This window comes from Schistocerca serialis, chromosome 2, assembly GCF_023864345.2.
Source record: "Schistocerca serialis cubense isolate TAMUIC-IGC-003099 chromosome 2, iqSchSeri2.2, whole genome shotgun sequence".
Taxonomy (NCBI): Eukaryota; Metazoa; Arthropoda; class Insecta; order Orthoptera; family Acrididae; genus Schistocerca; species Schistocerca serialis.
The window spans coordinates 255,462,537-255,475,328 of record NC_064639.1 but is presented as its reverse complement, the minus strand read 5'-3'; the positions used below and the strand labels follow the sequence as shown (position 1 = coordinate 255,475,328).

Here is a 12,792-nt window from a genome sequence, read left to right as displayed (position 1 = left end):
TGGGCTACGGTCCCGCACACCGTTAGGCCGTCTTCCGCTCACGCCCCAACATCGTGCAGCCCGCCTCCAGTGGTGTCGCGACAGGCGCGAATGGAGGGACGAATGGAGACGTGTCATCTTCAGCGATGAGAGTCGCTTCTGCCTTGGTGCCAATGACGGTCGTATGCGTGTTTGGCACCGTGCAGGTGAGCGCCACAATCAGGACTGCATACGACCGAGGCACACAGGGCCAACACCCGGCATCATGGTGTGGGGAGCGATTTCCTACACTGGCCGTACACCACTGGTGATCGTCAAGGGGACACTGAATAGTGCACGGTACATCCAAACCGTCATCGAACCCATCGTTCTACCATTCCTAGACCGGCAAGGGAACTTGCTGTTCCAACAGGACAATGCACGTCTGCATGTATCCCGTGCCACCCAACGTGCTCTAGAAGGTGTAAGTCAACTACCCTGGCCAGCAAGATCTCCGGATCTGTCCCCCATTGAGCATGTTTGGGACTGGATGAAGCGTCGTCTCACGCGGTCTGCACGTCCAGCACGAACGCTGGTCCAACTGAGGCGCCAGGTGGAAATGGCATGGCAAGCCGTTCCACAGGACTACATCCAGCATCTCTACGATCGTCTCTATGGGAGAATAGCAGCCTGCATTGCTGCGAAAGGTGGACATACACTGTACTAGTGCCGACATTGTGCATGCTCTGTTGCCTGTGTCTATGTGCCTGTGGTTCTGTCAGTGTGATCATGTGATGTATCTGACCCCAGGAATGTGTCAATAAAGTTTCTCCTTCCTGGGACAATGAATTCATGGTGTTCTTATTTCAATTTCCAGGAGTGTATATTGGGAAGCAGTAACTCTTAATGCACGTTTTTGTGCAAGGGCCTAGTGTCCTGATGATATTTTTTTTACTAGTATCCTTGTATCTTATTGTCACTTCAATTAAAAATCAGTATTCATTCCTAGAACTTTTATGTTTGTTCCAAAATATGTGGCAGTACTATCTAAAGTTAACTTAAGTGTTCTTTGAAAGATCCTTTCCCTTTCTGTCAAGTTTATTTCTTTATTTTACGTGTCCAGGACATGAAATTATTACAGTTCTGTTGAGCATTGATAACATACTAAGATTAATTTCATAGAAATTTCGGAAATAATTCAGTAAAGACAGGAAGTAACAACAATAAAATTACAAGGATTTATATTCAACAAGAATTTATTAAATACAAACAGCAAGACAAACAAACAAAAAAATGAATAAACAAAGAGCAAGATAATTCTCTTCATATTCTGTGGAGAGCACAATATTTGAAATTTTTAACTGCTGTTTTGTTAGCTGCAGAAAAATCATCAGTAGTACAGGCATCTGGCAGGTTCCTGCAGACTAGCAGATGTTACTGTGTTGTGCACAACTTCATACACAATGGTAAGAAAAGGTGGGCTACAGAGTGGTGTGGCAATTGTTGTCATAGGAAAGCGAGACAGGAGCAGAAGTGATTAGTGAACAAGTGTACACAGTAAACAGTAAATTTACTTAATTTGTATTTCACCAAGCATACAAAGACTCATAATAAATAATGGAGCAAGAAAAGAAATCCAGCTATCGCAATGTCCATGAGGATGAGGCTCTCTGAACTAAAGCATGAATGTTGGTGTCAAAGTCACAACTAGATGGCATCTGCATAGTGTCACATAGTGAAGGGGCTCCAAGTGAGTGGACTGGCTGTCTGCCACTGGCCATCCCATATTGCAGCGGAAGGGGGCGTTCATAGCCCCGTCACTGGAGGCGTGGCTCAGGCAAGTTCCCATCTTTCCATCATCCAATGGTTCAATGGTTCAATGGCTCTGAGCACTATGGGACTCAACTGCTGTGGTCATAAGTCCCCTAGAACTTAGAACTACTTAAACCTAACTAACCTAAGGACATCACACACATCCATGCCCGAGGCAGGATTCGAACCTGCGACCGTAGCGGTCGTGCGGTTCCAGACTGTAGCGCCTTTAACCGCTCGGCCACTCCGGCCGGCTTCCATCATCCCCTTCAATATATTCTCTCTTCCCGTTACCCACCTGGCCTCAACCTCCGCTAATTTCAAGTTGCCACCCTTCGTACATCACTTGTCACTCAACAACATCTTTGACTCTATACTTCTGCCTCGACTGACATCTCTGCCCAAACTCTTTGCCTTACATATGTCTGCTTGTGTCTGTATATGTGCGGATAGATATGTGTCTGTGTGTGTGTGTGTGTGTGTGTGTGTGTGTGCAAGTGTATACCTGTCCCATTTTCCCCCTAAGGTAAGTCTTTCTGCTCCTGGGATTGGAATGACTCCTTACCCTCTCCCTTAAAACCCACATCCATTCGTCTTTCCCTCTCCTTCCCTCTTTCCTGATGATGCAACCGTGGGTTGCAAAAGCTTGATACTTGTGTGTGTGTTTTTTATTTTTTGTTGTGTCTATCTACCAGTGCTTTCCTGTTTGGTAAGTCACAGCATGTTTTTTAAATATATTTTTCCCATGTGGAAGCTCATTTTAGGTTGACATGGTCTAATAGCCATAACATCTTCACTTGATAATGGCCTAAGGCCAAAATTGCAATTTTGAAATAAAAAAGTGTTACAGTCACTGGCATAAATATGTTGTCTTTTATAAAGTTCTACATGACTGTAAATCCCAGATATAAAAAGAACAGCTTGGGAGCTCAATGCTTGGCCATCCATATCCTAGACACTAGCACTGGAACAGAGTTGGCATCTGAACTAGTCCTACATGTTCTATTGGGGACAAATCTGGGGATCTTGCTGGCCATATGAGAACCCTATACCATCTCACAGACAATTCTACACAACATTCCATGTGTGGATGAGCAATGTCCTGTTGAAAAATGGCACAAAAATAGTGTCACATGTGTGGTAACACATGAAGATGCAAGATGTCTGTGACGTTCCATTGTGCCATTAGAATATCTGCACTCATAACCAGCCAAGATGTGAATTCAAATCCAGTGGCTCCCTAGATCTTGAATTCAGGAAAAACACCACTTGGCCACCCCAATGCATGGGAAGAATGAAACATCTCCCAGGGTTACTGACATTTAATAGGATTTCATGGTACATTTGAGTTCCCACCTGCCCAGCAGTCCGTGCCAGCACTGCTCAGTCTCTCCAGTGTGTCAGAGGGTGCATGTATTTGCTTGTCAGTAAGCTCAGTGCCTCAACGAGTCATGAAGCCATCTGCTGGCACAGCAAAAGCCAGTCTGGAGTATCCAAAGAAAGCAGCCACATCAACATTGTGCCAGCACCAGTCCTCCATGGGCAGTGGCAGGCAAGAATTGAATCAGTGCCAGGGTCATGATGGTGCACAGTCTGACCTTGCTTATGTTTCATTATTTCTAGCCCAGGGGTTGGTTGCAGACATCTACTGAAGGAGCAGCAGAGGGGGTGGAGTCTGGTACATCATGAAGAAGTAGCAACAACCTGAAACCATCTCCAGGATTCATCAGCAGCAGCAGTTGACAAGATCTTGCGTGCAGAACTGGGCAATGCAGGACATTCTGCTGGGCCTTATTTACCTCCAGCAGTCAGTTGCTGAGGGAGTTAGTCTCTGAGCACCACTGCCTGGTTGGACAGCAGAAGGCTGGCTGCGCAGAGCTGCAGCAGAGGTCAGATGGAGTCAGGATATGTGGGTGAAAGTAGACAGATCTTGTATAAGCCAAACAGTCTACTGGAGTCAGAGAGACAGTGTGGTGAAAGCAAAGCAATTGGACTGCAAACAGTCAGCACAAGGTGTGGCCTGCTTTAACACTAGACATCACTGGGCTGCAGCAGCAATTATTAGTGTTTACCTCTAAATGTCCAGAAGAAACAGCAGATTTAAACCAGGATGGGACTGTGGAAGGAAGTTTTCATTATGATGATAGCCAAGCCTGGCATCAGAGTGATTCTTGATGTTGATGTTGATGTGCTAGCATCAGTGTGTGGCCAAGATCTGAACTGTCAATACAGAGTGGGGCTGTTGTGCCCACATTGGTAGAACAGTGGCTTATATGATTGTGGCTAAAATGAAAGGCATGCCTAGACTCTGGTGTGCTCTGATTGTATTATATTTGTACCTGATTTGATAAGGAATGGTGTGGCTGTGTGGTATAATTGTATTCTAGTGATAAGCTTTAATGAGTCTGTTGTCAGTCCATGTATCTTCATAGTCAGTTTGTTGTGTCAGTGTAGTTTATGTTGTTCATATGTGTTGTCTGTCTGGTATGTGATTAAGGTGAGGGTTGTAGTTGGCTGTTGTTATACCGTCTGGTGAGGCAGCTTTGTTGTTGCAGAATTATTTCAGCTTCCTCTTTGTAAAGTTAGTTTCATTTGGCTGAAGCTATAATTCTAATGAATGATACATATCCATATACATATATCTTTGGCTAAGTTTTATGTTTTTTGGCACCTGTTTGAAGTTTTAATTATTTTGTTTCTGTGATATGAGTAAATATCTTTTATCATATTTATATTGTTATGTCAGAAGTTCACTAATGTGGAAGATTGAGCACAAGTACTTGGCTTGTTTGTTTCTGCAAGTGCTGTGGTGTTGTGAGTTTTGTTATTAAATCAAGTTTCTTAGTTAACAGCAGATACTTACAATACACCAATCCAAACTCCACTCCCACCAAAACCCTGCACCTCACTGTGCTTTCCTGATTGCCTCATCTTTCCTTTCACAAGTCCATAGAAGAATCACTTTCATTTTAGAACAACCTTTTCTCAGTGACCCATAAAAAAGAAACTTCTAACAGCACAACAGTGAAACTCAGTATCTACTATTAGTTGTTGTTGTTATTTGGACTGAATTTTCCATGTTTGAAAAAAGTATGGAGGATTTTCTCCATCTTCACACAAAGAGAATGTCACCCATGTTTGCTAGAGATGTAAAGATTATGATTAGATCATGCCTGAAATGAATACATTAAACATATGACTGAATATCAGTATTTGGAACTTTTAAGTCACCACATTTTATGTTTGTTATGTAATGTCTACTGTGTGAAGATAGAACCACATAGTTTCATGCCAAAATATTTTGTGATAATTTCTTTAGTGACACACATTTTCTTATTATTTTCAGAATAGTACCAGAAGAGTCAGATGATGTATATCCCAAACAGGGTCAAAAAAGATTAGCACTCATTTTCAATCATGAAGAGTTCCTGCAACCATCCAACAGAGAAAGAAGTGGTACACAAGTTGATAGGCAAAGTCTTCAGGAATGTTTCAAGAAATACAACTTTGATATAGAACCTTTGAAAGATAACATGAAAAAAGCTGAAATTCAAGAAAAATTAAAAGAGGGTAAGTGTATTAGATTAATTATACTTAAAGAATAGCATTTAAATTTAATGTTCTCTGCAGGAAACTGATCACAATGAGTAGCAGTTTCAGTCAGTCATCTTCAGAACACACATAAAAATTTAAAAAATTAAAATTACTCTATAACCTCAATGCAACACATGCAATACAACTAGAGAAAACCAAATGTTTCTGAACTAGACCAAATCTGTTAACCTATATTGCAACCATAAGACATCATTAACATTAGTATTAATTTTGCTGCATCATCTAAAATAGCAAAGATGGGTTCAGACACATAGCTGAAGGACCTTGGTAAACTGCAGTGACTTGAACTGGCATCCACAATCAACTGTAATGGTTTGAGGAATTCCAATCCTCAAAAACTGCTAACCATACACCAGTTGGGTGGTGAACATTGAATATATGTATGGGTAATTTGTCAACAAGAAATAATTCCCATAGAAAAACTGTGGATATGATGATTATTCAGTATGTTCTTTTTATCATACACACACTAAGTTGTAACAAAACAAAGAAATACAAAGAATATCTAACAAAACTCATATCAATAATAAAGACTCTCTGCTACTTGTTCAGGAACAGATGTCACCACACCAGCCCCCACCCTCCCTCTTAATGTGAGTAACTCGTCAGAATAATCATTTTGATCTCTGGAGTCTCCAGGGAGGCTGCACTGTCACAAAGTGTCGTTGGCTCAGGACAGGTTGGTGGAAAAACTGACAGGCCAGTGCTGCAGAGGCTGCTCCTTGTAGAGGTAAGCAGGCTTTAGTCACTCTGTGGAGGCTTTTGTGCCTGCTGTTTTGGCCTATTTTGAAAGTGTTCCATGTTTTGAATTCATACTGTAGGGACCTGTATATGATGAGTGTAATGGTGGGCACATAGTATCATCTCCGAGCTAGGCAAGTGATGCTGTAAGCAGATCTTTATGGATGAAAACCTTTCTCTCTCCATGCCTCACAGGTGGAGCTGCATGTAAACTTCTCATCCAGAGGTGAACTGCAGTCAAACTCTGTCACTGTTTCTGGAGTGGTCAGCTGGAGTGGTGCTGGTAAAATGAATTCAGCTGGCACACACAACTGCTCATCATATACCAATTGGGTGTTGAACATTTCAGATCCTCATTTATGATGTGCAGAGGCCTAACAATATCAGTGGCAAAGCATGCATCCACACTGATGTGTATCACATCAGTGCTGCATTTAGCATGTGATGTAGCTTCCCCACCATTCCATTATAGAAGGGTGGTAGCTATTGTTGCAAAGATGGTTGCAGCCATGTAGCTGAAGTACCTCATTAAACTGCAGTGACTCAAACTGGTATCCACAATCAGTTGTAATGGTTTGAGGAATTCCAAACCTCAAAAACCATGTAAGCAACAACACCTTTGTGGATGTCTCTGTGGAGAGCTTTGGGTCACCTTATAGAATGATCCAGTACAGTAATCAGGTAGTGATGACCAGTAGAGTAAAGTAATGGCACTGCTTTGTCCACATAAGAGGGGGTGCCCTCCCCCCCCCCCCCCCCCCCCCTCCCCAAAAAAAATAACTATAGACTTTTTGAAAAGCTATAGATTTTCAAATTGTTTACAAAAAATCCTTGTTCCCTCCAAAATACTCTCCATTACAACTGATACATTTGTCTAACTGGTGCTTCCACATTTCAAAATGTTTTTTTAGTGATCTTTAGAAATGGTTGACAGCTTCTCCCTCAGTTTTTTCCTTGTTCTCTTCATTGTTGTCAAATCAAATCCTTTCATGTCCCTTTTCATGTGTGGAAATATGAAAAAGTTGCATAGACCCATGTCAGGTGAGTAACGTGCGTGGGGCAGCAGAACCATGCCATTTTTAGCCAAAAACTGTCTAAGAGATGGCTGTGTGTGCCAGTGCATTGTCATGGTGGAAGAACCAGACTCATTTCTGCCACAAATTTAGTCTTTTGTGACAAACACTGTTGTGCAATCATCTTAAAACTTCCAAATAAAAGGTCTGATTGATGGTCTGACCTGAGGGAACAAACTCTGAATCTTGCCATCATAAAACATGAAAGAAGAATGAAACGGTGCTAGCAAAAACAACCACAGCAGATGAACAGAACAGGCCAGGTTAACAGCACAGGTGCACTATACACACCTAGTGGCAGAAATGATTACTACACAAGCTCTCCTCATGCAATGTTATTCCAGTTTCTTTTGAGTACCCCCTCATATAAACATGAAAACCTTCCTTTTGGCAATGGAAAATCTGCAGCTGGTATGAAGGTATGTCAGCTGACTTTTCTGCATTACCAGTGGAGGCAGGAGCATGCTAAGCTCAGCAGTACCTCTGGATTCCTGGACACAGCAACTTGCTTGCAAATAATTTTAGTATTGCCTGGATGAGCCAAATTATGCAGTGCTCAGAAAACTATGTGCCAAGATTCTGAGGGGACTGTACTGGCATTGTTTGTCCCAGTATTTGTCACATCAGGTACTCATAGCACAATCTGAGAAAGAAATATGTTGCACCTGCAGGACCATGTGTTCACTTTGGAGTAAGTCATGTGGTACTGTGTCCTCTTGTTGCTTGGTTGCTCTATCAACACAGGGGCCTGCTTGGAGGCTGATGCTGTTTTGTGGCAAGCAGTCTGTGACAATGATGTTTCTACATGAATTTTGCCACAAATTGGTTGTAAACTAGGCTATATATTCTGCTTGTTTACAACACTGCTATGGTGAGCCATGAACCATTGCACATAGGAAAAAACAAGTTAGTGGTTTGTGGTCAGTAAAAATTACAAATTGTCTTCTTTTCACAAAGAATCAAAAATGTTTAATGGTCATGTAGATCACCAGCAATTCTTAATCAGTAGCAGTCCCTTTCTTCTTCTGTGGCATAAGGCTCTCCGAGTTGACAAACATTGCTCTCAAGATGCCTCTTACTATTACAGTACCTGCATTTTGATATAATTATTACAAAATTTTACTTTAATAATTTGATGTTGCAACACCTATTGTAATATTACCTACTACTATCAAATTAGAAAAGGTAAAAATATTTCTGTCCAATTTAACAATATGTAGTTGTATTCATTTATATATGAGGCACCTGTTGTACTTCACAAACAGAACTGATCAGTTACAACTGAACAAGCTGAATCACAACATAGGTCCCATGTGTTGTGTACCGATTTGCATTTTAATATACAAGTGTTTATTATACCATTCATTTGAAAACTGACCCTCTCTAGTTACCAAACCAATCCACGACACCAGGTCATGCCTGTTAGCATCTTAACCCTTTAACTGCTGTGGATGTGTTAATGCGCACACCTTTGTACCTGTCCCTGTGTGCTCTGAACATGATTACACATACCACAAGTCCTTCTACCTGGTACTCTGAACATGTCTATGCATCGAAACATTCAGATTACCAGGCAGAAGGACTGGTGGCACATGTAAACACATTCAGAGCACACAGGGACAGTACAAAGGCGAGCACGTTAACACGTCTAGAGCAGTTAAAGGGTTAATATATCAGTAACTTTAATTATTTTTCTTGTACTTCGTTCATTGTAAGTTTTGGCCTCTTTTCACAGATATATCTGGATAATACATTTGTTGCAATGAATTTGATGCCTCATCTGTTATCATCTACTCAGTTTCATCTTTATCAACTGTAGTGTTTTGTACAAAATTTTCTTGAATTCAAAGTCTTTGACATTATGATGTATCAAGCAGGCTTTGCAGTAGAATGTTAATTGTAGTGTCATTCTTATTATTCATGTCGACACACTTTCTGCATTTGTCCTTGTGAATTAGTGTTATTCAAATTAATTAATCTTTATTTGTGCTGAATGTGTTTAGCACTTATTAACTTAATACCCAGTTTCATTTTACATATTAGATTGCTATTGTTATAAATTCTGAAAAGATTGCATAATGCATTTGTTGTTTGGTACAACTTACTTAATGTCACTCTGGTAGTCAAATCCAATTACATACCCAACTGCCCTTTTAGTAGATATTTAGAATACACATTTCATTATCACTTGTATTCATTCCCCACAGGAGTGTTTCTTTTGACAGCACACTGACTCAGAATTAACTCCCACAGTTAGAAAAGAATTAAAAGCCTCTAACCTGTAAGCTTGAATGTTTTAGCAATAAATAAATACTATTTATTAGAAATAACATCCTTACATTCTGATGAGGAAGTCAAAAATATTTATAAGTCAATACAATACTTATTGTAGTTCAGATGTTTATGTATTTGTGTGTGTTAACAGTTGTGGAGAGAGATCATTCTGATACTGACTGCCTTGCTGTGGCTGTGCTCACACATGGGAATGATAGAGGAGGTCTGGCCGCTTATGATGACTGGTACACTGAAGAAGAATTGATTGGATCTTTCACATCAAATAAATGCCTTTCACTTACAGGAAAGCCGAAATTATTTTTTATTCAGGTAATAGAGCTCTTATATTGGAAGACATATTATATATAATTCTGCAGGAAATAAAAGTGTTCAAAATAATGATGTTAAGATCACTATGACTTTGAAATGCCACTGAACTGAATTTGATTTTTGTTGGTCCCAGAAATCCCACTGTGTGTTGTTACACATAGATATGCCACAAGTCATAATTATCATTTACATGAATATTACAACTAACTCATAACAAGAAAAACAACTGTTACCTTTGTAGAATCAATAAGTCATTTAAAAACTTACGGAATTTAACAAAACATTTAATTTGGTTATTTTAATTCATCATCATAAAAATTATAACAATAAAACATTTAACTTGGTTATGAAAAGGAAAGTTGCCACTTACCATATAGCGGAAATGCTGAGTTGCAGACAGGTGCAGCAAAAAGACTGTCACAAATAAAGCTTTTGGCCCATAGTCCTTTGTCAAAAATAGATCTCTCTCTCTCTCTCTCTCTCTCTCTCTCTCTCTCTCTCTCTCTGTCTCTCTCTCTCTCTCTCTCTCTCTCTCTCACACACACACACACACACACACACAAAATCAAGCAAATGCAACTAATACACACGAGTGCAGTCTTAGGCAACTGTAGCTACAAGTGTGGCTACAGTTGCCTGAAACGGCAGCTATGCTTGTACGAGTAGCATTTGCATGAGTGTGTGTGTGTGTGTGTGTGTGTGTGTGTGTGTGTGTGTGTGTGAGTGAGTGAGTGCGCGCGCATGTGCATGTGTGTCTGTCATCTATTTTTGAAGAAGACCTTACAGGCTGAAGCTTTACCTGTGACAGTCTTTTTGTTACGCCTATCTGCAACTCAGTATCTCCGCTACATGGTGAGTGGCAACTTTCCTTTTCATAATATTGTTACATTTCATACTGGATTTTCCACTGTTTGATAAACATTTAACTTGGTTATTTTAAACTCGTAATAAGAAAAATTGCATTTACATATGTGGAATGAAATAAATTAGCTATAACTAATGGGATAATGGGCAGTCAAATGAAATAAAGACAGATGGAAAAAAGTTAAGTAAGTTGTTTAATATTTCAAAAGTAATCGCCATAACTGTATATACATTTATCCTTCTGTGAGACAAGATGGTCAATGCCTCTGTGGAAAAATGTTTACAGATGCCTACAAAACCATGTATGTACTCAGGTGTGCACCTCTTCATCCAAAGCAAATCAACAGCCTCGAATGTCTTTCTTAAGAGAGAAATAGCTGCTGCTCACCATATTTTGGAGATTATGAGTCGCAAATAGACACAAGGAAAGGACTGTCAGAAAGTGAGATTCCATCCAACAAGGCCTTTGTTAAAAACGAACAACATGTACACACACACACACACACACACACACACACACACACACACACACACACACAAACACACATGCAACTCACCCACTCACATGACCACTGTCTGTTGAAGCCAGACTGAGAGCAGCAATGCATGATGGAAGATGCAAGCAGATGGTGGGGTAAGGAGGAGGCTAAAGAGCGCGTCATTTATGACAGCAGCCGAGTTTAGGTTCGTTCTGTGCATCTGACATCACAAAACACAGTCAGCCAATTAACAGAGAACGACGTTGCTAGAGCTCGACTGCAGTGCAGAGCGTGGACGAGTGTCTTCAGTTTTAGAAACGTTCACTCATAAAGTAATTGAACAAAAGCAATGTCTTGATAGCAGACTTTCTTTTATAGAAAGTTTGGAAAAAGCATTCTTTATACCAATTGCTTTATATTCTATTAATTAATTAAACCAAACAAGCAATAAGCCTCCTAATTCAGGTGATAGCAAGGAAAGGTGTTTGTATCATTCTCACTAACCACTTTTGCGCACTAAAGAACAGTGGTAATTGTTATTTACTGTTGTACTTCAACAAAACGTGAGTAATTCATAGTCATACCAACAGTGTTTGTCGGTATTTTGCGTGACAGGAGATGTGTTAAATGACGAGCTGCGTTAGCGTAATGGTTAAAGTGTATGACTGCTAAGCGAAAGGTTTTGAGTTAGCCGGCATGGTAACTCAGTGTGTTCGGTCAGAGGGTTAGCTGCCCTCTGTAATAAAAAACTGAGTTAATGGATCAACAACGAACTGAAACAGGCGTCTTGTGACATCAGCACCGAGCAGATGAAACGCACAAAAAAAAAAATAAATAAATAAATAAATAAATAAAACCTTATTCAGTGCTTAATATTTTCTTTATTTAAAAACAATATTGAAGTGTTTTACTTTATGAATTTTATTCGTTTGAATGTAATTTTTTGAAATTTCTAGTGGCAACTAAAGTCAACCATATGGAAAGTATACGCTATGGACTTTTACCTCTGCAAACTCTTCAAAATTTCGTGCAATGGTTCACTACATCTAATGCTGCACAATAACTGCATTGAACATCGAAACAAAATTAAGTCATTTATGGGGGGAAGGTATCAGTCAAGAAGATGTGTAAAAATCAAATTTTTGGGCCAAATAGTTTTTATGAAATTGAATGATAAAGTGTCAAAGCAGTCAAAACACCATGTGTCTGCACAGGTGAGCAATGCAATGATGACAAAATCACGCACATCACAGAATGCGGGGAGCACGTCTCTGTAGCAGCGAAAGGGTTAATGCGGCCATGGTGGCTTTACTTCATCAACTGCACATTCCCCCCTAAACGTAAGTTTGCGAACTATTCTATGGCGCTGCTTCTCTCGGCGCGTACAACTGGCAATGCAGCAATCTCCCGCATCTGGGCGGGCTTGCGCGAACCGCCAAGATAAAAGAATTGAACTATAGGGCAGGGAGATGGAGGGGGAGGAGGAGAGGGAGAGGGAGGAATAGCAGGGTAGTCGTTGGAGATGGTAAAGTGCTGCTTCTGGGAGCTTTCAGGAATGAGGTGGAGAGAGGGTAGGGCAACTAGGTGCAGTTGGCAGGTTAGACAGAGAGTGAGAGGGAGGGGGGGGGGCTGGGGGGGAGGGGGGG

The 12,792-nt window shown here is 40.5% G+C and overlaps 1 protein-coding gene across 2 annotated transcripts in view; it reads left to right on the top strand.

Moving 5' to 3' along the window:
* Nucleotides 1-12,792, top strand: part of LOC126457011 (caspase-1-like) — a 119,183-nt gene that overhangs the window by 70,995 nt on the left and 35,396 nt on the right. For both annotated transcript variants that reach the window (XM_050092982.1, XM_050092983.1), the window contains exons 3-4: nt 5,117-5,340; nt 9,625-9,803. In XM_050092982.1, coding sequence (XP_049948939.1) covers nt 5,117-5,340; nt 9,625-9,803 — 403 coding nt within the window. The remainder of the gene's footprint in view (nt 1-5,116; nt 5,341-9,624; nt 9,804-12,792) is intronic.